We start from the raw sequence: 27386 nt of genomic DNA, 5'->3' as shown, positions 1-27386 counted from the left end.
GTTGGAACATGGTGTTAGTAATAACCAGTCCATGTCTTGAGCAGAAATCCAACAGGTATTTGCCATTATTATTAGCTTTGCTCTTTTCTCCAAATTTTCCCAAAATATTTTTGTGTCTCACAATCATTTCCTACTCTGCTATTTAGATCCCCAACAAGCACTAACTTTTCCTTTTTCATTGTGTCAGTTGCTTTTTCTAAAGCCTCAAAAAATTCCTCCACTTCTACCTTAGCAGAACCTTCTGTGGAACCATAGGCACAAATAAGTCTCATTGTCCAGTTTCCCATTCTCGTATTTGCCCACATTACTCTACTTGAGACTGACTGCCATTCAAGAAGATTAGCCTCGTATTTTGTGTTGAATACTATGGCTACTCCTTCTTTTGCTTGATTTTCATTGCCTGAATATAAAAAAAAAAAAAAAATCAGCTAACGCCTTTTCATTCCCGTATACGGGAGTAGGCGAGGCCATTTAGCCCTATCTAACTTTTGGAGACTGAGTGGGCAGTTCAATCTCCACTGGTACCCAATCAGAGACACATGGCCCAAGGCTATCACTAATTAAGCGGTACGCAGTGAAGAGAGACGGCTCAAATGTGCCGCCATCTCGTGGTCCCTAACCCTCACACAATATATTAATGTCTGAAATAATGTGGGTTCTACGGTCGATTTTCTTGAGTTTACAGGACGAAAAACCCGAGTTTCCGGGAGGAAAAACCTGCTTGCCTGTGCCAGAGATCGACTAACTCAGGAACCGGTCGAAAAAAGGCTTAGAAAAATTTCCTCTAGTCGCCGACTAGACTTGAAACCAAGTCTTCCTTCGTGCGGTCTTTTTTGTTTCAGTCACTTCTATTATGTCGATCTGGTACTTATCTAATTCCTCAGCTCGCTCCATTTCTTTGCCATTCAGGCTTCTTATGTTGATAGTACCAATCTTTAACTCTGGTGTTGTTGAGTTGGGGTGTGTTTTCAGATTTGTTCCAGTAGTTGACTTTTCGCTGTTCGCCCTGGTTCCCTGGCAAAAACAGTGGGGACCTTGTTTAACCGGGCGATAACCCAGCCGGCATAAAATTTTGTCATGTTGTACCATCATTTTTTATTTTGGTTTAACCAATAAGAATACAATTTGGTCGGTTAAATCCCAAATTGCTAGCCCGTCCTCATTCGTTCAGTATCCAAGTAGATACCCAACAGGGTGCACCATGAGAAGGTGAGGATTGGACATTAGGTCAGAAGTCCTGGTTGGTTCTCTGTATTCCTTTAAAGGTTATGTGGAGGTCTCCTCTCAGTTATAAAGCTTTGACCCTTAAGCACTCCTTATTTCATTTGGATAATTTCATTAAGCACCCTTATTTCATTTAGATAATTTCATTAAGCACCCTTATTTCATTTAGATAAATATTAAAAAGAGTTGCTGAAAGGGGACATCCCGGTCAGACTCCTTGGTTCATAATTTAATATTATTTGTATTTGATTAGTTTCATATATACTTATGATAGCTTTTAGAATATTATTTGATATTTGTTTTTCTTTTAATATGTTAAATAAAATGCTTCTTTTAACTTTGTCAAAGGCTTTTTCAAAGTCAATAAATGTAATATGTGTTTCAAAATTGTATTTTCTTCTTTTCTCTATTGTTAATTTTAGGCAAAAGGCCAAGTCTATACATGATCATCCTTCTCTAAATCCATTCGGTACTTCTAAAATTAAGGTTTCAGAATATTTTGTTAGTTTGTTATTTAAAATTCTGCTATATATTTTGCTAGAATTCTTATGCCTCTATAATTTTTAGGATCATCTCTACTACTTTTTTAAAGATAGGGATCACAATTGCTTTTTTCCATTCTATTGGCAGGTTATTTGTTGAATAGATTTGATTTAAAAATAATAGGAGTCTTTCATGGAACCTTATTCCTGCATATTTATATAATTCTGAAATTCAGTGAAATATATGCTAGTTAACTGGAAGTTTTTCCACTTTCTTATACTATAAATTAAAGATATCACGAAATTATATAGTTAGTTTAATCCAAGTATAAGCAAAGAAAGTTTATGCCTGAAGTATTTTCAGGTCTTGGGCAACTCGTATATAGAAGCTAATGAATTTACATCACTTGTCTTAGTATCCCATAATGCATCAGTTCACAACCGGTGGTGCACGTACAACCAGGGGTACACGAAAAATAATCAGTAATGGCGGAAAAACAAGTAAAGTAAACAACTTTACATTAAGATAGGCACTGAACAAAAGTGTCAGTATATAAAGAGCTGTTTTAAAAACAAGGGGTACAATTTATAGAAATGGGTTTAAAAGAGGTACACAAGTGGAAAAATGTTGGGAACCACTGCCATAATGCAAAGCACATATCTATCCTTGCAGACATGTATAATGCTATGCATTATGTGAAGGGTCACTACCCAGACTGGTTTTAACCTTTATTGAGTCGAAATATTGCACAATAATTTCTGTTTCTGCACCTTAATGTGCAGAAACAGAAATTATGGTCCCGTTGTATAAGGCCATCATCAGGCCTCATGAATTACTGTGCACAGATTTAGTCACCCGCTTTTCATGGTGAGGAGAATACATTAGAAAGAATCCAGAGAAGATTGACTAAGGTGGTAACTGGTTTCTTGGAATGTGGAGTATGATGATAGACCGAGGTAATGCAATTTGTGAAGTCTCCTGAACAGGAGGAGGTGGGATATGATTGAAATATAAGTTGGAAAGAGGTTATGTCTGAAGTATAAGTTAGTGGGGGTTTGTTATCAGGTTAATGTGGGAGAAATTTTTCATAGATTGGGACTCCATTATTCTATGGAGGTTTAGCTTTAATAATACTACTGTTCCTAATAATAATAAAAGTAAATTATTCTTATTGAACAAGAAAGTGTAATGTAAATTTTTAAAAAAATGAAATAAATAATAATAAGAAGCCCAATAAACTGTACTTGATGATTTGCTTGCCTAGTATCCCTTCAACATATGCTTAATTCATATCATGTCTAGATTAATCATCTGATCAACGTTACTAGTTTGGATATGCTCCTCCCCTATAGTCATTTACTAAGCTACCAGTGTGTGTATATAAATCAATTGAACAACGCATTGAAAAACACATATTGAGGTCTTGTCAGTGGGAGCCAGGGTCTGGCTCCCACTGACGAGATCTCAATAAAGGTTGAAACCAGTCTGGATAGTGGTGCTTTGCATTAGGGTGAAATACTAAGGAAAGTGATCGGTGCTTACTCCACCTTTACCATGAGTTATCTCAGACTTGAACTACATTCAGGCGCAAACTTGACTTACTTGTCTGTTTGCTTACTTGGGAAAAAAAGGATTTAAACCTAGCTTATAAAATTGCTTGGTATATTTAACACGGGATAAATCGGATCTATTACACCATTGCTATGATACAATAGAAAGAAAAATGTGAGAATCTTTGGAAATAGCATTAGATCCTAAATATGTAAATATTAAACAAAGCATTAACCTAGCCATCATTAGTCAAGAGCACATGAATGCATAAACATGCAGAATGTTTGAAACAATTATGTTCAAGCTTAATTTTTGGCAGTGGCAGCTCGTCCATAAGGACTGCTGCCCCTCTGGCATAAAATTGAAAGTTCCTGTTTTATTATTGCCGTTCTTAAATTTTTATATATTTATCTAAAAACCATTACTTTCTTGTTTGCAATACAATACTGCTCGATAGTATCTTGTATAATTCATTTTGTAGCAATAGTCAATGTGCTGTGCAAGCTAGGGCTAATATCTGTACTGGCAAGTAAACTCAATGTTGGGGCTGCATTCAATGCAGATTGCACCAAACCACTACCTAGTGGGGATAACACGTGATTTATGTGCAGTGGGCTGGTAGCATTGCAGCTCAAGATATGCTGCTACCACATGAGCACAAACAACAGAAATTAACCTAATTTTTAAAGGTACCTGTGGAATAACTATAAATAATAAATTACACGATAACCACAGTAATTAACTTTAATGAAATAAAGGTACAAATATTTTGTACTGAAATTAACAGTACATTATCAGTGCAGAACAAACAGTTCAAAGGAATGGAATACAAAGTATATAACAGTAAGTGGATTACCAATGAAAATTGTTGCCTCGTGGTAGAAATTAATATTAATAAAATATTATTAAATAATTCTTAAAAAGTATTTCGTTGATGAACCCAGCCATACTTAGTGAAAACTTGTCATGCCAGTCCCAAGCCTGGATAAATGGGGAGGGTTGAGTGCAGGATAGCAACCCAGTCTCAGAAAAACATTTTTGCTATGCAAACTGAAACCTTCCAAAATGTGATACTGGATGAAAAAAACAGAACACAAACTGCCACGAACACGAGGCACCTCTGTGAAAGCCCTTCTGGAGAAGCAGAGGTGCGGAAGAAAGTGACAGACACTTTACCAAAAGACAAGCTTAGACTGGGATGTTGGAATGTTAGAACCATGTTCGAAACTGGGAAGACATACCAAGTCTCGAGAGTTCTAGAAAAATACAGACTAGAAATAATGAGATTAAGCAAAACAAGATGGATAGGAACTGGAAAAATCAAATTAAACTCTGGTCACTACTTAATCTAGTCTGGGAATGAAAATACGAATGACCACACAAAGGGAGTTGCACTAACGATGACAAAGAAAGCTCATGGTGCACTAATGGAGTGGAACCCAATATCCGAAAGAATACTAAATGCTACATAGCTGGCAAGCAGAACATCACAATAACTGCTCTATATGCACCAAAAAATGATGCGATCCAGGAAGAAAAGGATAATGTTTATAACATGCTACAGAGAAGTGTAGAAACAACAAATAAAAAAGATATGCAACTTATAATTAGAGACTTTAATACTAAGGTTTGAAATGATAATACTAATAAAGAAAAAACTGTTATGGGAAAGTATGCAGAAGGAGAAATAAATGAAAATCGATTGTTACTTTTAGACTTTTGTATGTTCAATCAGCTTGTAATAGGAGGGAGTCTCTTCCAACATAAAAAAATACATAAGTGGACATCGATAGCACCAGATAGAAAGACAAAGAACCAAATAGACCATGTACTTATATCAAGGAATTGGAGGAAATCACTCCTGAATGTCAGTTAAAAGATGAGCCGAGGCATATTCAGATCACTTTCTCCTAACAGCTACCATGAAAGTAAAAATATTTAAAAATAAACAAACAATGCACAATAGGGAGAGGTTTAGAATTGAAAAACCCAAAATCAAAGAGATTAGAAATAAATTTATAACAACTTTACAGGATAAATGGGATAAACTCGAAAAAAGAGAAGGAGATGACATAGAGGGAAAATGGACTAAGATTAAAGACATACTAATAAGCACATCAGAAAAGATATTGGGATTTCGAACTAATACAGACAAGGAATGGATATCAGAAAACACCAAATTAAAAATAGAGGAGAGAGATTGAATAAAAGAGAAACTGTTACAGATTGGCAAAAATGTTGAACAAGAACAAGCAGAAAGATATAGAGTAATTAACAAAGAAATAAAAAGAAGTGCAAGAAATGATAAAAGAAAACACACAAAGAATCTAGCACAAGAGGCAGAGGATGCTGCATATATAAATGATACTAGAAAGTTGTATGATGTTACAAGAAAATTAAATGGAAAAATAAACAAATGGATAGTTCCTATATACAATAAAGAAGGAAAACTATTATTAAATGAAAAAGAACAGATAAATAGATGGGTGGAATTCTTCTCAGAGAAATTTCAAGAAATGACTGATGATGACCAGAGCCTAGAATTAAATGAACAAAATGCATCATTAGATATAAATTTGAATGAAATAACAAAAATAGAAATTACAAAAGCAATAACTCAGATCAAAACAGGTAAAGCACCGGGAGAAGACAACATACCAGGCGATATACTAAAAGCAAATTCAAAACTTATAGCAGAGATATTATATCCCTTACTAAATGAGATATAACAGAAAGAAGAGTGGCCTAAGGAATGGAATCCGGATTACTTGTTAAATTTCCCCAAAAAAGGGAACCTATCTGAATGCAAAAATTGGAGAGGTATAACATTGCTGAGTGTCATAAGTAAAATACTAGCAAGGATAATACTAAAAAGAATAGAAATAGAAAAACAACTAAGACTAGAATAGGCAGGATTTAGAGCCATCAGATCATGCATCGATCACATTGCTACTTTACGAATTATCATAGAAGCACACAGCCACTAGGCTAACCGTGCGGACCAAGATTTATGGTCACACTAAACTTTACAAACCTGAATATTCTCTGTGACCAATTGTGACTGTACAGAAAGTCCTACTTAAGAAATTTCAATGTTTCTCTCCAATCTTTTTGATCCCTTTACCAGTTGGAAGTATTCTCTTCTATAGAGAATACTTCCAACTTTATTTCAAAAAATTAGAAATGTGAAACTCAACTCTTCCGATTTAATTATCAGTTTTTGACATTACCTTGCATTTTACTAACTTCTGAATGATGTACTGAAACTGTTATCTTCTAAACTTCCATCAGACCTTGTGAATCTTGAAGTTTGTTGTGATATTTCAGTGAGAATGGAATGCTTTACAGACAAATTGAAGGAATTACAATGGGCTCTCTGATTTCGTGAACACTGCAAACTTTCACTTGCAGTTTCCTGAAAGGGAGGTAAAAAAACAGCTTCTGATCCAAAAACTTTTATTTTGGCTTTGTTACATGGATAATATTTTTGAAGTCTGCAAATAAAAATAAAAAAAAAAGATTGTAAAAAAGGGGAAGATATTATTTATTATATGGTAACTGTCATAAAACATGTCATGATGGGTGGGTTATTACTTCAAGTTTTCCTTTAGCAAAAAATGAAAAATATATCACATGCAATTGAAAAACTGAAAAGTAAAGCAAAAGAGATTATAATTCTAGTAGATACAAACGACTTAACTAGTGATAAGTTCAGTATGAGAGAGGATATGAAAGGGGTGTTGGAAGAAGCGAGTGTGAAGCATGAGAATTGAAAATCATGTGTTGCTTAGATATGATAGACATGAATTAAGAATAAGGGCTATGATGACAAATGATACCTGTTTTGCTTCTGATACTCCTAATGTTAGAGTATCAGAAGTAAAGGGGGAGAGTTTGTTGCCATGGTCAATACATTGGGATCTCAGATTGTAAGCATTAGTGAGAACTGGTATCGAGTGTAAAGAGTACAGTACTTTTAGGAAGGATAGACAGGAGCAGGTATGCTACTAATGATATTGAATGACGGTATTGGAATGATATTGAGACCTATGACGGTATTACTAGTAACAGTTTATCATGTGGCAGTGAGTTTGAAATCATCTGGTGTGAGGTGGAGTCTTAACATGATCAAATACATAATGGGGTTGTTACAGATCTAGTGGATCAGTTTAAGGATGAAGAAATGCATCGCCAAATAAAGATAATACATGCAAAACAAGTAATTATATGTCTGTCTGTCTGTGTTCACTGGGCATCTACAGATGCCGTATGGTCACTCCGATGCTCGATGATGTTCCACACTAGGCCTCACCATGTAGTCCTGTTGTTTGCCCTTCTGGCAGCCTCAACTCTCTGAAGATCAATCACTCCACACACGCCATCCATCCATCTCATTGATGGTCTACCCCTGCCTCTTTTTCCAGGAACTTTACCTTCTATTACTGTTCTGAGAAGTCCTCCTTCCATCCTTTCTATGTGTCCAAAATATTTTAATTTTCTTCTGTCAATATCCTTAATGAGCCTTAAAGTTCTACTAATCTTTTCTAACACCCATTCATTTGTACGCCTTTCAGTGTATGATATCCTCAACAGCCTTCTGTAACACCACATCTCAAAAGCAGATATCCGTTTCTTATCTGACTTCTTTAGGTTCCAAGTCTCGCATCCATAAGTCACTGTTGGAAAAACAACTGCATCCAAAATCCTCAACTTTGTTCCCATGGAGATAGATCCATCCTTCCAGATTTTAGGCAGGTCTCTGACTGTTGTTTTAGCCATTCCTAACCTTTTTATGACATCTTCTGAACAGCAATTCTTCACATTAATAATGGATCCCAGGTACTCAAACTTGCTGACTTCCTCAATTCTTTCTCCATTAAGATACATTTGTTTCTCAAGAGCTTCTCTGTTTGTTTTTCCTTTGAGAACCATGATCTTTGTCTTGCTAGAATTGAGTTGAAGTCCTCTGTTATTACTGATCTTGTTAACTTTGTCAAGAATTAGTCCTAGTTCTTCCATGTCATTACAAAGGAGTACTGTATCATTAGCGTACCTCAGATTACTGATCAATCTACCTCCTATCGTAATTCCTATCTGGAGCTCATCCAATGCTTCACGCATGATGTCCTCTGCATATATACTAAACAAGTGAGGAGAAAGTAAACATCCTTGTCTAACTCCTTTTCCAACTTGAAGCCAGTCAGTTAATCCAACACCTGTTCTTACTGTGGCTTCTTGCTACTTATACAAGTTGGCTATCAACCTGATAGTGTGTTGAGGAAAACCCATTCTTTCCATTACTTCCCACAGTTTCACATGCTCAACACGGTCAAAAGCTTTAGAGTAGTCTAAGAAACACATTACCAGAGGGAGTCTGAATTCTTTATATTTTTCTATGATCTGTCTAAGGCAAAGGATCTGATCTCTGGTGCCCCTACCTTTCCTAAAACCTGCTTGTTCCTCGGGCATCTCTGCCTCAACTTTGGCCTCAATCCTATTTAGCATGATCTTTAATAAAATTTTACTTGCATGAGATATCAAACTAATAGTTCTATAATTCTTGCATGTCTTCATATCACCTTTCTTGTGTAGTGGTATGAAAACTGACTTCTTCCAGTCTCTAGGCCATGATCCTGTCTCCCATATCCTTGTAATCAATCTATGAAACACTCTTATCCCTCCATCTCCTGTGGCCTTAATTAACTCTGCTGGGATTTCATCTGCACCTGGGGCCTTATTGCTGTTGAGCTGCTTAACTGCTCTTTCACCTTTATGCCTAAGTGGAGGAGGTTCCAAATTAAAATTTTCTTGGTGGATACATGCAAAACAAGTAATTATATGGGGGATATTAATTATCCAAACATTGATTGGATAGCAGAAAAATCTCAGGAGAAGAATGAAACTGAATTTATTGATATGTTGCAAGACAACTTCTTCAAGCAGCATGTGACAAAAGGAACTTGTGGTCAAAGAGTGTTAGATTTGATTATAGTGCCAGAGGAGGTTTCAGTTAAAGTCGTTGCTATTCTGCCTCTAGCTGATTACAGTGATCATGTAATACTCACTTGGGAAGTGACTAAGTTTATGAATGTTCCATTCAGAAAAGGTTACATATCTGAACTGTAAAGCAGGAAATAATACCAACTGAAGAGTATGCTAGATTCTGCACCATGGTATCAGTTATTGAATGCATGAGAAGCATTTAAAAAATACTTATATAATGCAATATTGGAATGCGTCCCTAGTGTTCGAAAAATAAATAGGATAAAAATGAAATGGATGTGTAATCTTATTAAGTAAGAGATTCGCAAGAAAAATATGATGTGGAAGGAATACCCATGTACATAATGATGATGGCAGTGATGAAAATTATAAGCAGGACAGAAGAGTCACAACTGTTATATGGAAGCCTGAGTATGAAAAGAAACTGGCTCTGTAAGATAAATACAACCCCCAAAAGAATTGTATCATTATACTGGAAGTAAAAGAAAGAATGAATATGAAAGAAGTACTCTACTGAATGCAGATAGTGTATGTGAGTGACAGATGCAGAAGAGATTATTTAACTAATGAGTGACCATTTTGCTAAGAGCAATCAACCTGGTGTACACAACATGGTGCTCACTGCTACTTCTTCACTGGATGAAGAAACTCAGGTATATCAGGAGAAAGTACTAGAGCTGTTGCATAAACTAAATAAGAAAATTCAGCAATAAGGACTAATAGGATATCAGCATGGATATTAGAGTGTTTGGCTGAATTGGCTATCCTTTGACCATGCTATATAATTTGAGTCTCAGAACAGGAAAGATTTCCATAGGAGTGGAAATAATATATGGTACAAAGGCAGTGCAGAAAGTGTTGTATCCAACTATCAACCTGTTAGTATCTCTGGAGTGGTTGTGAAGATTTTGGAAAAGTTGGTAAGGACTGCAAACAGAAATGAGTTAACATAAAATCGGTATTGTGCGAACCACAGGGGTTTACTAAGGAAAGGTGGAGGTGAATATCATCACCCAGTGTGAGACCACCACTCCACTTATTGGAGGCCTAAAGTGGCTTGAAAAAGTTCCATGTTTGGGCTCTAGAGCAGGATTTCTGGATTATGTAAAAAAAAATTAAAAATACAAAAAAATAATATAAAATTGGTTAAAAAAAAAAAAAAATAGGTGAAAAAATCCCTAACCTGCCCACTATACAAAATGTACTATAGGTTTACAAATAACCTTTCATGGGTGGGAGCAACATTAAAAAATGAAAGAAATGCTTGATGGAACTACAGAACTAAAGTATATTCTGTGGCTTATGTTGTCAATTAGTAAACTCATCATTAGGGGGAAGAATTATTCCTATCCTGCTATTATGTGTCCATAAAAAAATTAGTTTATCTTTAATAATAATTTTTATTCACGCCCTTGAACTAAAACACATTTCCCAAATTGACAAAGCCATAATCATTGACAAACAAGAAAACGAAACGATGCTTAGAATATCCGAAACTATTGCCATAAAATGTGATGGTAATTCTATCAACGTCCACCGTCCCTACCTAATTTCCGAATGTTGGACGTTCCAAAACTTACAAATTAAGCCATGCCTCCGGCCATTTAGCGACAACAAATGCCCAAATTTGGCAGATACATCTTGCAGCCTTGACATAGCCCTACAGTCATTCCCACGAAGTTCCGACGATGACCGAAACGGTCCACACCCCGTAAACCCTTGCCCCAGTTTCCACATAAGGATACCCTTCCCCTTCCTTCCCCCCCTCTCCCCACAACAAAATAATATATATTTATATATATATTATTAATAGTAACCGGGGTTCCCAAACTTATTTCCCGTGTCCCAAGTACATCCCCATGTTCTTCCCCCCCTTCCCTTCCACAAGAGCTTGGATTTAGAAGGCATCTTTAAACCAAAATCAAGGTATGTACATAATTTTTCAACATTTTTTATTCTGCCATAATTGCCTTCTACACTCGCCCGTAATGTCCTAAATTATATATATATATACCCCTTTTGAGTTATGTTAGCCAATGTATTAAATATAAGGGACACTCTTAAACAAAAACAGGCTAAAATAGCCGTTAATTATATTAATAGTGTTTTAGAGGAGTAGCATGTGAATTTCCCAGAAATTATACTTAATTTTTATTGTGTTTGTAACCATAAAACCCTTCAACCATTGGCTCTCTACTCATACCACCCTCTTCTCCCCCCGTGATACAAAATACAATTATATGATACAAAATATAATTATAAGATCGTTTTAGCACTCGCTCCAAACACTAGGCTATGTCATGAGCTCACGTCATACTTTTAACGATTGTATAACCTTCACAAAAGCAAACTACCAAAAAACCATCCTCACATACACCGCGCAAAAAATGCACATATCATTCCTCAAGCACTGCCTACATCACAACGTCACGCCAAACTTTGCCACTGTACGTGGTAACCGCTCCATTCCCGGGAACAAAAAAATTTGCTATTGAGCTTCACGAGCACTCATCAAGCAGGCTATACATGACAGATTCAGAAAGAAACATCAAGCTTATTCTTACATCCACAATACTAAATGTAGACTGAAAACCTTAATGTCCCCTAAAGAGTGGGCAGGCTTCTCTGAAATCACCCAAACACACATCAACGACTATACGATGTTAACTGAAGCTCAACACACAAAAAAATGGTATGCCTTAACAGGCACAAAATACATTACACATACTGTTCCCTATCTTTCTGACACCTCCACCTCATGACCCACACTTGACAACTCCATCAAAAACCTATCACACCTCGTTCTCACACCGGACGAGATCATCATCATAAACAATTGTCTAAACTTCGCGATATCCCCTAAATTCGTACCGAAAAAAGACATCATCATCGAAATCCAAGCGAAACTTGATAATGACCCAAACAGAGACGCAATATTCCAAAAGATAAACAACATTATAAATAGCAAAATAATAGTAAAACCCAACATCACTCCCAACTTACAAAGTGCCCTTTTATCTTTAAAAAATAACCCTGATATCATGATCACAAAAGCTGACAAAGGTGACACCGTTGTCATCATCAATAAAACGGATTACCACAACAAAATAATGGCCGTCTTAAACGACCAACACACCTACCAAATAATCCACAATGATCCTACCCCCGACCTCATAAAACAGATAAACAGCACCTTACACACCTTAAAAAGTCAAAACAAAATAGATAAAACCACAATGAGACACACAACCCCCCTGCACTACTCGCACCCCCTATATGTTCGGGAACATCAAAACCCACAAAGACGGTTATCCGATACGACCCATAGTCTCCTACAAGAACACCACCACAGCTCCTTTATCCAAATTTGTTGCCAAACTCATCAAACCACTACTAACAACGTCTATCTGTATGATCAAAAATACAGATGACCTATTCTGGAAATTAAGCAACACTACTCCATCCCAGGATGACATCCTCTCCTCACTAGATGCAACTTCATTATACACCAACGTGGATGTTCCCAAAACTTTAGACATCGTACACACACTACTCTCCGAGGACCACACCCTACACACACACACACACAAAATTAACACCAAATGACATCGTTAGTTTGATTAAACTCACAATATCCACCAACTTCTTTAAATTCAACAACTCCTTATATGTTCAAATTTTCGGTCTCCCAATGGGCCAAAACATCAGTGGACAATTAGCGGAGTTATTCCTGGTGCACATTGAATCACTTCTACTCCACCCTTCCCTCCCCCCCGGCATCACCTTCTATGGCAGATACGTAGACGATATTCTATGCATTGGCAAACCCTCACACATCTCCGCCTTACAAACATCCCTCAACGATTTTAGCAACAGACTACAATTCACCATGGAAACAGAACAAATCCATCAATTTCTTAAATCTTACATTAATCAGAAGCCAAAACAGAATTGCCACGAAGATATTTCACAAGCCCACACATGTCGGAAACTACCTCCATTTCAATTCATACCACCCATATTCCGTTAAAAAATCAGTCATCCTATCACAATTTATCAATGCTTACAAATTTTCCACCAACAGCAATTTTCTTAACACTGAACTCAAGTATTTAACACAGGTTTTCAAAAATCGAAACTACCCCACGCATCTAATAAATTACGCGAACTTTACAGCAAAATGCCGTCTTAACAATAATACAACAAAAACAGACTTCCCGACATGCATGCTCATCAAATTGCCATACATCCAAAACACATACAAGGCTTACAAATACATTTTCAAAAACACGAACTATAAGCTAGTATTCACCACAAACCATAAATTAGGAACTCTCCTAAAACCTACTAAATCTCTCACTCATAAAGAATTATTCGAACACCACAACGTAGTCTACAAATTTCCTTGTCAAAAAGACTGTGACGTCACCTACATGGGCTCTATAATTAGGTCGTTATGGACTAGACTACAAGAGCACTTCAGGGATTGCAATATTCCCATTCCAGAATATCTGAACACGAAAAAACATCGCAACATCAAAAAGAAAAACAAACCACAGAATACAGGGAAGACTGAAATTGCAGCTCACGCCCTTGAACTAAAACACATTCCCCAAATTGACAAACAAGAAAACGAAATGATGCTTAGAATATCCGAAACTATTGCCATAAAATGTGATGGTAATTCTATCAACGTCCACCACCCCTACCTAATTTCCAAATGTTGGACATTCCAAAACTTACAAATTAAGCCACGCCTCCGGCCATTTAGCAACAACAAATGCCCAAATTTGGCAGATACATCTTGCAGCTTTGACATAGCCCTACAGTCATTCCCACGAAGTTCCGACGATGACCGAAACGGTCCACACCCCGTAAACCCTTGCCCCAGTTTCCACATAAGGATACCCTTCCTTCCCCCCCCCTCTCCCCACAACAAAATAATATATATATATATTTATATATATATTATTAATAGTAACCCGGGTTCCCAAACTTATTTCCCGTGTCCCAAGTACATCCCCGTGTTCTTTCCCCCCCCCCCCCCCCCCACAAGAGCTTGGATTTAGAAGGCATCTTTAAACCAAAATCAAGGTATGTACATAATTTTTCAACATTTTTTATTGTGCCATAATTGCCTTCTACACTCGCCCGTAATGTCCTAAATTATATGTATATATATATATATATATATATATATATATATATATATATACACACACCCCTTTTGAGTTATGTTAGCCAATGTATTAAATATAAGGGACACTCCTAAACAAAAACAGGCTAAAATAGCCGTTAATTATATTAATAGTGTTTTAGAGGAGTAGCATGGGAATTTCCCAGAAATTATACTTAATTTTTATGGCTATTTTTCAATATTTTTCTTTAAGAGTACCCCTTGTATAATGTGGCTTTTTACTCAGTTTTTTAAGGCATTATTGATATTTTAGAGATACATGAAAAATATAATATAATATTAAAAATAATAATATAAAACATAGACCCATGAAAAATATAAGGAAGCAATAATTTTGGACATACCTTTATAGGATGTTCTTCTTTTGGAGAAGTATCAGGCATGTAACAATAAACATTTATGTATCACTGTTTGACAGAGGGGGCAGAAATGTGGAGATAGAAAAATGCGGGAGCTAGAATTGCAGATAAAACAAATGGTATGCAAGCTAAAAACTGAGTTTCCAAGTATGGACTATAAATTCTTTGGGAAGAAGGTGAAAGATGGAATATTTTTGGGGGAAAGTGAAAAATCAAGATTCATCATATTCTATCCTTACTTCAGCAGTGATACATAAATGTTTATCATTATGTACTTGATGCTTCAAAAGAAGAACATCCTACTAAGGTATGTTCAAAATTATTCCTTGCTTATATTTTTCATGTATCTATGTCTATAAAATATCAGTAATGCTTAAAAAAATTGAGTAAAACACCAGTGACATTATACAAGGGATACTCCTAAATAAAAATAAGCAAAATAGCCATAAAAATTAATATTAATTTAGAGTATTTTTTTCCCAGAATAGTTTATCTTGTCAAACAAAAAAAAAAGTACAATGTTCCATAAGAGAAAGGAACCATAATGTGATATTTGGTGGAAATTGAATTTCAAGTAAAGAGAGGAGTGTTAGGTCAAACTAATTGAAAGGTGGTGGTCTTCAGTTACAGTGATGTGTATCCCTTGAGTATTACTGCTAAATTCATAATTGCTCATACTAAGATACTAATATATAGACTTTTTTTGTGTAAATAAAAATTTGGGTAGAAGGATGATGGTGGAATCAAATTTTTAATAGCGTCTTATCACCCTTTTGTAACACTGTTCTAATAAAACTGATCTGCTTTCTGAAATCAAAAAGTGTCTTTTGTTTTTCAACAGTTGTTTTTCTGCCTTGTCATTGTAATAGTTCATTCGCATGTGTGAGTATGTAGTGGGAAGGGCAGTGTCATTTATTGTGTTTGACATTTTTTTCTCTCTGTACATGCTTCTACTGAGGAAAACTGCAGAAATTTTTTTTTTTTTTTTCTGCTAGGAAGTAAAGGAAATTAAAATTCACAAGAAATTATATATTGTTTTCATAAATGAGCTATTTAATAATGTAGATATCTTTAAAAATTTATTTATTAAAATAATTTTATGTGAATAAAACTGTTATAACTTCTGCACACCACAACTCGGCCAACATTGGTTTATTTATGAGCAGAGAGAGAGTTGTCTAATTGAATGGATTAATATGCAGTGGGGAGATTATGAGAACCATGTAGCTGTAATAGCACTTTACAAGGTTGGAATGCAGCACCTGTTATTTCCAACACACTAAAAATACTTGGGATCAGTAGGATATTTGTGTCTTGGACTATTAACCATTATAATGATACAGAAGATGTATCTGACTGCTAAGGAACAGGTTGACCATGTTGCATTAGGACACAACAGCTTGTGAGGGCTGCCTCTGCCATAATCCTGTGAGAATGCAGAAAGTGGTGTTGTGAGAGGTGAATGTTTCACAGAGAATGATGTCACATGTATTGATGACTTGGTGATGAGAGCTTATCATTCTACTGAACATTTCTTGATACCAAAACTTATGCAGCAGAGGGATGATAAAATCAAAGGCTTTCTCCAGCGGTACACAAGCAACAAACATTATTATTATTATGTGATACCTTCTGGGAGTCCAAGGACTCATTGCGAGAAGGCACTCTACTTCACTAAATACATTTCACCCCTTCCATTACTACTTAATTCTTCCACTACAACACTACTACCATCTACCACCCATCATCACCAATAACAGTATTTTTTGTCTGTAAATTGTGTGTGTTCTGAAGGCCGATTTCTTTGTATGTGAGATGAAAAACCTGAGTTTTGGGGAGAAAAAAAACCCTGCTACCTCTGTACGAGATCAGCTAACTCACCTTCAATTGAAAAAGCCCATATAAGGATTCCCTTTGACACAGAAATATCCTCTTCACAGATGAGAAGATTTTCATTGAAGAGTCATTTAACTGCGAAAACAATCAGGTATATGCCCTGGATGGTTGCACAGCACATGCTATAGCACCCTGGATTCAGAGAAAACATTATCCTACATCACTGATGATTTGGTGTAAGAAGGATCTATCAGGTGGTATCCATGTTGCATTTCTGCAAGAAAGGAGTCAAAATCTCTGCCAAAGTGTAACAAGGCATCGTGCTGGAACCTGTGGTATGGCTCCTGAAAAACATCTTGTTTCACAGCAGGCCAACAGGACTCAGCCCCTGCACACAAGGAAGGTGAGGACCACGCAACAGTGGTTGAAGGCATATACATATTGTATTGGCCAGTCATATTGAAACCATCATCATCATCAAATTCCTGCCATGTACCCTCAAGGGGTGTACAGGATATGATAATACTACATGAAAAATTTACATCATTACTAACTATCTACAATTTTCCTCCAAATCAGTCTATTACTTGTCAAGACTCCAATATTATCATTATCAGATCTTATATTTCTATCGTCTAAGGAACATTGTACCGCATCAATCCACCTATATCTTGGTCTTCCTCTGGGTCGTTTTCCTGCCAACCTGGCAGAGAACACTTGTTTTGCTAATCTTTCCTCGCCCATTCTGTTTAAGTGAAGATACTACCCGAGATTAGCTCTGCTATCGCATTCCTAGATGCCGACAATGTCAAGTTCTTTCCTAATATCCTCGTTTTTAATATGATATTTCCATTGATGCCATCTGTTCATGCCTCTAATCTTTCTCAGGACTCTCATATCTGCAGTCTCTAGTCTTTAGTCAAGGGTTTTACTTCTGACCCAGCTCTCAGATCCATAAGTTAAAACTGGTTTGAACACTGTCTTGTATATAGCTAATTTAGTGTTCCGACTAATTTCTCTCTTATTCCATATGAATTTATTCAATTTACTTCCATAACATACCAGTTTTGCTGATTCTGTTGTCTATTTCTATATTTAATTTACCATCTTCAGTAAAAATCGTGCCTAAGTAGCTGAAATGTTTTACTTGTTCCACAGGTTCTCCATTCACAACACAGTTGACATTTTCAATGATTCTGCCTATTTTCATTGTCTTTGTCTTCTTATTGCTGACCTTCATACCATATCTATTACAACAGTTATTCAATTTAGTCAGAGAATCTTGCAGACTTGTAGCGGATTTATTCAGCAGTATAACATCGTCTGCATAAAGCAAAGAGCTGACATTAGCATCTCCAATTCTGATATCATATTTGATACCACTTTCCTTCATAATGTGATCCATATAGATAATGAATAACAGGGGGGATAATGTACATCCTTGTCTGACACCAGATTTAACATTAAACCATCTTCCCATACTTCAATTCTAACTGCAGACTTACAACTCAAATAAAGGCTAAGTATTGCTTGATTTAATGCCCCATTGACACCATATAACTGTAGCTTATCGAATAGCTTCTCTCTTGGCACCTTCTCATATGCCTTTTCCAGATCGACAAAGCTTAAATACAGATCTTTGTTATATTCCCATGCTTTCTCAACTATTTGTCGTAAAGTGAAGATCTGATCCTGACAGCCTCTATTTGGCCTGAATCCAGCTTGTTCTTCACCAAGCTTTTCTTCCACAATTCTTCTCAACCGTTACTCTAGTATACTTGCATGGATCTTGCCAGGAACACTCATTAGGGAAATTCCTCTGTAATTCTTACATTCAGTTTTATTTCCCTTTTTATATATGGGCACTATTAGAGCTTTACTCCAATCATCGAGAATTCGTCCCTCTGTCCAGGCTTTCTGAACTATGCATTTTCAGCCACTGTAAGACTTTTATACCACCATACTTCAGCATTTCTGGTTGAATATCATCTACTCCTGCTGCCTTTCCACATTTCAAGCCTTTGATGGCTTTTTCTACTACAAGTATGGATATATATTCCTGACTGTATGCCTGTTGAGTGTTTTATTACCACTGTGCTATCACTGCTTGTTTCATTTAGCAATTTTTCGAAGTAATTACTCCATACTTCAAGAATATCTTTTTCTCCCATTTTCATGTCACCTTTATCATCTCTGACTCCTTTTACAGCACTCTTTCCTCCATTTTTAAGCTTCTTCAACAACCTCCAGAATATTTTGCCACCTTCTTGATATTTATTTTCTATGTTCTTGCCAAAGTCCTCCCATGACTTTTGTTTAGCTAGTTTTTACACAGTGTTTAGCTTTCTTACATTTGTCTCTGTATTCTCTAAGAGCAAAAGCTGTCTTATTTGCCATGAACTTTTGATATGCTTTCTTTTCCTTCACTGCCTCTTTAACTTCCTGTGTCAACCATGGAGTTCTGACTTTTCTATCCTTGCAGACTACCTCACCACATACCTCTCTGTCTGAATCAGCCAGGGTTTTCTTCAAGGCTTGCCACTGAATCTCCAAAGTTTGGTTCCTGTTCTCAAACTCTTTCATTTTTTCTTCAATAATCTTTGTGTATGTTAGTCTACATTTCACATCTGAGAGCTGCTCAACTTTTATTCGCTTTAAAACTTTCTTACATGTTATTCTTTTCAATATGAAATTCAATTTTATCCTGCTCATGACTAAATAGGGATCAGTTCCAGTTTTAAATCCTCTGTACACACTGTTGTCCTGAATCAGGGAGAAAACATCACTATCAACAATAACATAGTCAATGAGACTTTTCTTATTCCATGCCTCTTTTCTCCATGTGAATTTGTGCACATTTTTATGTTGGAACATGGTGTTAGTAATAACCAGTCCATGTCCTGAGCAGATATCCACAGGTATTTGCCATTATTATTAGCGTTGCTCTTTTCTCCAAATTTTCCCAAATATTTTTGTATGTCTGACAATCATTTCCTACTCTGCTATTTAGATCCACAACAAGGACCAACTTTTCCTTTTTCATTGTGTCAGTTGCTTTTTCTAGAGCATCAAAAAATTCCTCCACTTCTACCTTAGTAGAACCTTCTGTGGGACCATAGGCACAAATAAGTCTCATTGTCCAATTCCCCATTCTGATATTAGCCCACATTACTCTAGTTGAGACTGCCTGCCATTCAAGAAAAAGTTAAATATTAACTCCTGTAGATGTTCCTGATAAATGTCCATATCTTGAATTCTTATGGATACTTTTAATTACCATTATGCTATGATGGGTAAAAATATTGTGTAGCATCTACATTAAGCACAGACACACAAAAAGAAATATATGTATGTGTTAAGATGGTTAATACCCTATGTGGAAAAAAGTGCTTGGACATCCCATTCTGTAACAAAAATGGAACATACATTGCAATAGATTATATGTGCCAGAATTCCTTTAAAACTGTGGGTGAGTTCCTCAGTCATTGTACTGTACTGTGTATCATTTACTTGTGAGACATGGTCATGCATGTTGAGCGTATTGATTTCCAATGAGGTGTTCTTATAGGGCATCATAGCAGCAACCCATCTGTGCATGCAATTGCAGAAAAATTGCAACACCCATAGCCAACTGTTCAAGGCATTATTAGTAAATGGAAACGTGAAGGACTTACAGGTACCAAGAAATGTTCAGGAAGGTCATGTAAATTGATGGAAAGGGACAGGAGAGCTCTGAAATGTGTTATCTGTAAATGCCGTCATTCCTCTGCACGAATCATCACCAAGGAATTGTAGGAGTCAACAGGGGTGTGAGTGCTGCACAATGACCATTTGTAAGGAACTGCACAAGTTAAATTTTCATGGCCAAGCTGCTGCATACAAGCTGTTAATAAATGTGAATATCAGTAGAAACAAGTGGTATGGAGTGACGAATCATGCTACACTGTTTTAAAACCTGATGGTCATAGCTGGGTGTGGCATCTTCCAGGTCAACAGTATCTGCCAGCATGTGTCATTCCACCTGTTAAATTTGGTGGTGGCAGTGTCATGGTCTGGGAATGTTTCTTGTGGTATGGACTTGGACCGTTGGTAGTTGTGGATGGAAACATATGAATGCCACAAACTACCAGGCCATTCTAGATGATACCCACTGCCTACCTATGCTTTACTAGTTTTACAGAGATGGGCCATGCTTGATTCAGCACAACAATGTCCTGTACCATAAAGCATGCTCCATTTCAACATAGTTTTATGGGTGTTCAGAATTTGGAGTGACCAGCTCAAAGCCCTGACCTCAATCTACTACCCATTTATTCTATAGAGGCCCTTTGGAATGAAATTGATTTGGATTCGGGTTAGAACAACATGTCAACTTCTGTAGTTACCGGCATCTCATTGAAAGTGTTCCAAGGAGAGTGCACAATTTAATTGTGGTCAAAAGCAGGCAAACTCCTTACTGATTTTGCAATAAACGCAGTATTGTCTAAACAGCACTAGGGTCTTGTACACCTTCTTCCACATAGGTTATTAAGAAATTATTTTTTTATTATTATTAATTTATTCTATATTTTTGCATGAGATAAGTGCTTATGCAAATGTTTGTGAATACCTTTATACTGAAATAAGAGTAGGTATTTATTTAAAAAGAAAAAAAAAAAAAAAACGCCTTAAGTATGTTTTTCTCTCTTTCTCCAGAGAAGGTCGTGCTGCATTAGTAACTTCATTTGGCATACTGAAGTACATGGCATGTTACAGCCTTACTCAGTTTGTTTCTGTTCTTATCTTATATACTGTAAGTAATGCTCTACTATGTAAATTTTGTGATACATATTTTTATTCCATTAATGTAAATATGCATAAAATGCTATTTCTGAGATCATATATTTCAAAAGAAGAAATGGGACATTGACATAAAAATGCTGTGGTGTTAAAATTGTTAAGGATCAAATTATTCATAAATATACACTGCTTGGAAAGAAGTCAACGGACACTATAATGTAAGGAATAAACAGCTTTGGCTCTCACCTTAATAAAATGTAGGACCTCCTTTTGCTGGGACAACTGCAGCAATCCTACAGGGCATACTATCCACAAGCATACAATAGCAATCAATGGGAAATTTGGATCTTCTTCCTGAAAGCATGTAATGAGGTCCTGGGCTGTTGTGGGGCAGATGTCCCTTGACCTAACCCAATGCCCAAGCATTCATCCCACAGATATTCAATAGGGTTTAGATCAAGACTCTGTGGAGACCATTCAAGTGTGATAATGTTCAAGGCCACAGACTACTCGGTTACAGCAGCAACCTTATGATGTGGTGCATTCCTTTGCTGAAAGAGACAACGGTCAGTTCTGTAGAAACACCACGAAGTAAGCAGCACTACAATGTTCAGATAAGATCTCTCGGAGTTCATGGTACCACAAACAGAGGTCCAAGGCCAAACCAGAACAAACTGGACCATACCATCACACTGTCACCTTTGAATTTCATACTTGGGGTTATGCACTCTGGTAAGTGATGTTCAACAGGTATCCACCACACCCATCCATCTGCCCAGTAGAAGGTGTAGTGTGATAAGTTGTTCCATAACACAGCTTTCCATGACCCACTGCATAAGCTCTTTCACTGCTGAAGACAATGCTGCATGTTGGTTTGAGTAATGTGGGGCTTGCATATTGTAGTCATAGAAACCCATGTGGTGAGCCTTGGTTCTGATTTTTGTGCATATTTGTATTTCGGTCAATGCTTGGAACTCTGCATGCAGAGTATTGGCTGAGAAATGGCTGTTTTTACATATTATCCTTCATAGCATCCTGTGTTCATTTTCGGTGAGTGTAGTGAGTTGTCCACTTCATGTAGCACTTGGCAATTGACTCTCCCCCCGCTTCCATCTCAGTATGGTATCACTGATACTTGACCTGGGATGGCCTAATTTGTCAGTAGTTTGCCAGACAGATAGGCCTGCAACATGGCATCCTATCCCAGTGCCTCTTTCAACTCCATCAGGTCCCTTCTTGAATCACTTTCACCCGGACACAGTTGCACTGACTCGAGAGCATTATATTCTTCCACTTTATACCAGCTACAAACACGTGACTCATTACATGGTACAATGCACCTTGCCCATGGAGATGTCCCTTTATTTCTTTCCAAGCAATGTAGTTTCATATGCGTTAGCAAAAATCATTTCACTTCCAAATTAAGCAACACAATTTCCAATATAGAAGATAATGTGGGAAACTAAATGAGTTTATAATAGCACTTCTGACATAGTAAAGATTATAAGACATATCTATTCACAAGAATAAATATTTTTATTATTTGCAATAATAAAAATTATTATTCTTGTTCTTCTGTATATATAGGTCTAATAATGTTAAAAATTGTAATGTTGGTAGAAGAACTTGAATAGTAGAGAGAGAGAGAGTGTGTGTGTTATTGTAATAGTCTGTCAGGAATAATCTAGATGGATCAATGATACTATTGAATTCTCTATTCATTGAAGAAGGACTTCATCTTTTTTTTTCTTCTTTTCAAATGTAATCCCACACACTGGTTTCTTGAAAGAGGAAAAAAGTTGAAGACTGAAACAACTTGTCAGCATTTGATTTGATGACCATCTACTGTGCTCTTTAAGAAATATATAAGAAGACTGCTGGTTGCTCATGTAGCTGTAGTGCGAATGAATAAAAATAAAAGAGAAATGGTTCTCTGAGCATGAAGTTGAACTGTAATGTACATATTATCTTATACATGTCTCTTAAGAGCAGTAAATGACAGATAGTTGTAGAAAGTTTTTTCACCTGGTTAGAGAGTAAGTGATGCTTTCCAATAAATTATATCTTTGTTTAATCTTTTATCCAAGTCTAAATAAACTAAGTTTGGGCATGAAGTATCATCATAACTAGGTTACTTATATATAGACTGATAACTTCATATCAACTGCCTTAGTATTCCATAATGCAAAGCACACTTCCTTTCGGAAGTGTATAATATTGGGCATTAAGGGAGAGTCACCATTCAGACCAGTTGCAATCGAGATTTCATCAGTGGGAGTCAGACCTGCAAAGATACCAAGGTTAAATTATTATTATTATTTGTTGGATGCATCTTTGTGACCTGCACTCATGGAGAAATCCTGAGTGAAACACAGGTCCATCAAGGTAATTATTATTACATAAGCAAACTCGATAGTGTTCTTAGACTCATCGAGGGAGGCTCCAACATGATTAGAGAGTCAAATGATGCCAGGTAACTATCTAACATTTGCATAATATCTATCATACTTTGCTTTGAACTCATTCACAGTGAAGCCACCCACAAACTCGGGTAACCTATTCCACTCACTCACCCTCTCCAAGTAAAAAAATCTAGTCCTTATACCATTGTTAACTACACTCTTGCTCAGTTTCCAAGGATGCCCTAGTTCCCCAACAAAAGACCTGTTCTGAAAAATTTCCTCCAGTAATCTTGTTAAAACACTTCAATAACTTCTATGTCTCATTTATATCACTCCTTTTTTGCCTGTCAACCAATTGCCGATGTCACAAATTTTCAACTTATCCTCATAAAGTGCATTCCATAGACTTGCCACCATCTTGGTTATTTGTCTCTGGATCCTCTCCACTTCCTTCTCATCCCCAAGAAACCAGGGTGACCAGATCTGTGCACAGTAGTCAGGATGGGATCTTACCAGTATCCTCTAAAGAGGTATAAGAACTTGCTTATCTCTGCTCGTTAGGGTATTCTTCAGTAATCAAGTAGATAAGCTGTTTAAGCCACTTTTGCAATATGCCCTTTAAACTTCAACTCACTATCCATTAACATCCCCCCCCTCCCCATCCCTGGTTTCATCAGTTTCCTGATGAAACCAGGGATGGGGAGGGGGGATGTTACACTTTTCTTACATTTCCTTACACTTTTCTGCATTAAACTGATGTCTGTTTTCCTTTGCCGATATTACTAGTCTATTTAAATCATCTAGCAAAATTTTATCCAATTTTTATTGACCATTCCTTTACCCAACTTTGGATCACTGACAAGGAAGAGAATAGTTTATCTCATATCATTTCCTATATTGTTCATGTGCAAATTAAATAGCAATGCTTCAAGAATAGAACCCTGCTGCATATGACTAGCCACAGGCCTTCTAATCGACTCTACTTCTGAATAAATTACTGTCTGGTATCTCTCCATCAACTATCCACTTCATCAACTTTATATGCATTCCCATGTGCTGCAACTTATTGATTAGAATTCCATGCACTATTTTATCAAAAGCCTTTGCAAAGTCTAGAAATACTCACTGTAAAGCCATTACCTTAATCAAGCTCAGCTGTCACTGTATTATATAAGGTGAGCAAGTCACTGAGGCATGACCTGCCCTTCACGTAACCATGTCCTCCCCCACCCATGTAGTGTCCCATTACTGTATTTTGCTCTTAACCAACTTCTCCAATACCTTGACCACTACTTCTGAGATGCCGATCAGTTGATAATTTGCTAACCTCAGTCTTGGAGCCTCCTTTATGCAATTGAACCATATTCCCCTCTTTCCATCCTCTTGGAACCAACCCAGAGCTGTGACTTAAATAATGTTGTCAAAGGAACTTCCATTTCTCTAGCACATTCTCAAAACTTAAACTGTTATATCATCTAATCCTATAGCTGTATTCACATCAAGGTCACAGTAATATCCTATGCTTCTCCAGTTCATTTACATCTATTTCCATATAAGACCTTGTCTCTCTTGTTACTGTAATATCTCCACCTAGATCATATACTCTTGTATAGTGTTCACTTAGTAATTCAACTATTTCATCTGATCTAGTTAACTCCCTGCAATTGACATTCATTAAAATAATTCTGCCATAAACATTCTTACTTTTACTTTCAATTTACCAAAAGAACTCTTTGGGATTACCTTTTGCTTGTACTATTAATTTCCACTCATACTATACTCCGATTTTGCCTGCCTTACCATAATTGATCACCATTTTGGCTTTTGCTTTGTACTGCTCATGTGCCTGCTGGTCACCTTTCTCAATGAATTCCCTCCACATATTTTTCTTTGTTTCTTTCTTTTTTGTAGCTCCTGCTTAATGATGGTATTCATCCATTTAACTCCCACTTCATTTATCCTCCTTACTCTAGGTAAGCAGTCTGCCACTACTTCTCTCAAACTCTCCTTTACCACCTCCAATGCTCTATCAACATCCAGGTCTTCTTGCAGTTTCTCATGCCAAGCAATCTAATAAGTTTGTCATACTTACCAGCCCTGTAATTTCACACATACCACCCTTAACTGAAACTCCCACACATTTAGACACCTCCCAGGTTTATGATCACTCTCACCAGTTTGAGGCTGCATGGGAATCTTGGTTATAAACAAATTCTTTGATTACTAGATCTAGAACTCTCAAACCCTTAGTACATTCCATTTCCTTCCTCTCGCATGTCCCTTCCTTCATCCATTCTATGTTCTTCCCATATTTGAAATCCCCCATAATAATTACCTGCCCTCCACTCATTGAGCCTATTTGCTGATGCATACTATCCAATCATCTTTCACATTCCCTGGTCTTTAATAGCAACAATTGTATATTTTGTCCTACCAGCCTCTATTTCAACCAGATATCCTCAAATGCATTATTTTGACAGGTCTGTAATTGATCTCCTACTCTCTGGTTGCAGTTTATCAGCAGTCATCAACAATTCCCTTTCCCCATGCTTTTCTGTCTATCCTCCCTGAAAATACTATACCCTTCACATTCTCACTAATGCCAATAACCTTTGGCCAAGATGAACTAATCAATGCCAGAAATTCATTCTCCTTGTTTCAAATGCTCCTGGCAAAAGTTCAGTGGTCCTCTAAACTCACTGCTGTCCTTACACCTTTTATGCTAAATATTCCATTCTGGTTTGTTAGCAGCAGTACTAACTTGGGCATTTTTTTCATGTTCAACTGTCTTTTTGTACTCACTCAACAGCTTCTCCTTCCCTAAAAGATCTAGTTTTTCCTGATTTTGCACATCTAGTCTTGCTTCATTCAGCAACACTTTTTCCAGACTTTGAACACAAAATCAATTTAAATGCAAACCTTCCTTCTATAAGTCATTTTGTCCATCAAACTCACTCCACACATCAATAAACCCCACATCATTCCTTTTGCATAACCCATGCATTGACTCATTTACCAACATGGCCCATCTTCTTAACTCTGTCATACCGTGACAGTAGGCAGTGGAGTCTCTTGCTACTTTCAGCAACTCTTTCATGTCCTCCCTCATATCAAACTTGTCTCCTTTGAAATAATTCATTCCATTCAAAACAATCAAACATTTGATCCTTTTACTTTCTTATAGCCTTGCTAACATTGTTGATCTTTGCTCCTGGGAAGCACAATTTCATCACTCTCTCTCATCTAGCAAACCTCTTGTAATAGAATTGCCTCTCTCTCTCTCTCTCTATCAAGCATTCCTTTCTCTTTTCTTGTGCCATTTTCTTTCTGTTCTCAAGTGAACCACTCACTAGACATTTCTGCATTTGTTCTAGCTCAAGGTTCCTTCTGTGCAGCAATCTGCATAACCATGCTACCTCTTTCATTATGGGCAGTTCTTCATATCTCTCACACTACTATTCTTTTTATCATCAGTTTTACTCTCTCTCTAACCTCTCTTCCCCTACACCATTGCACACATTTTCATGCATATTCCCTGTTATGTCTACTATT

The 27386-nt window shown here is 36.7% G+C and overlaps 1 protein-coding gene across 6 annotated transcripts in view; it reads left to right on the top strand.

Annotated features, from left to right (window-relative positions):
* The window catches only part of LOC150096516 (polyamine-transporting ATPase 13A3-like), a 751182-nt gene that overhangs the window by 601415 nt on the left and 122381 nt on the right, over positions 1-27386 (top strand). For all 6 annotated transcript variants that reach the window (XM_090407885.1, XM_090407886.1, XM_090407887.1 and 3 more), the window contains one exon: positions 21349-21445. In XM_090407885.1, the coding sequence (XP_090264011.1) occupies positions 21349-21445 (97 nt within the window). The remainder of the gene's footprint in view (positions 1-21348; positions 21446-27386) is intronic.

This window comes from Typopeltis vanoorti, chromosome 18 (assembly GCF_054136105.1).
Source record: "Typopeltis vanoorti isolate ZY-2024b chromosome 18, IOZ_Tvanoo_1.0, whole genome shotgun sequence".
In the NCBI taxonomy this organism is placed as follows: domain Eukaryota; kingdom Metazoa; phylum Arthropoda; class Arachnida; order Uropygi; family Thelyphonidae; genus Typopeltis; species Typopeltis vanoorti.
This window is presented reverse-complemented; position numbering and strand designations above follow the sequence as displayed.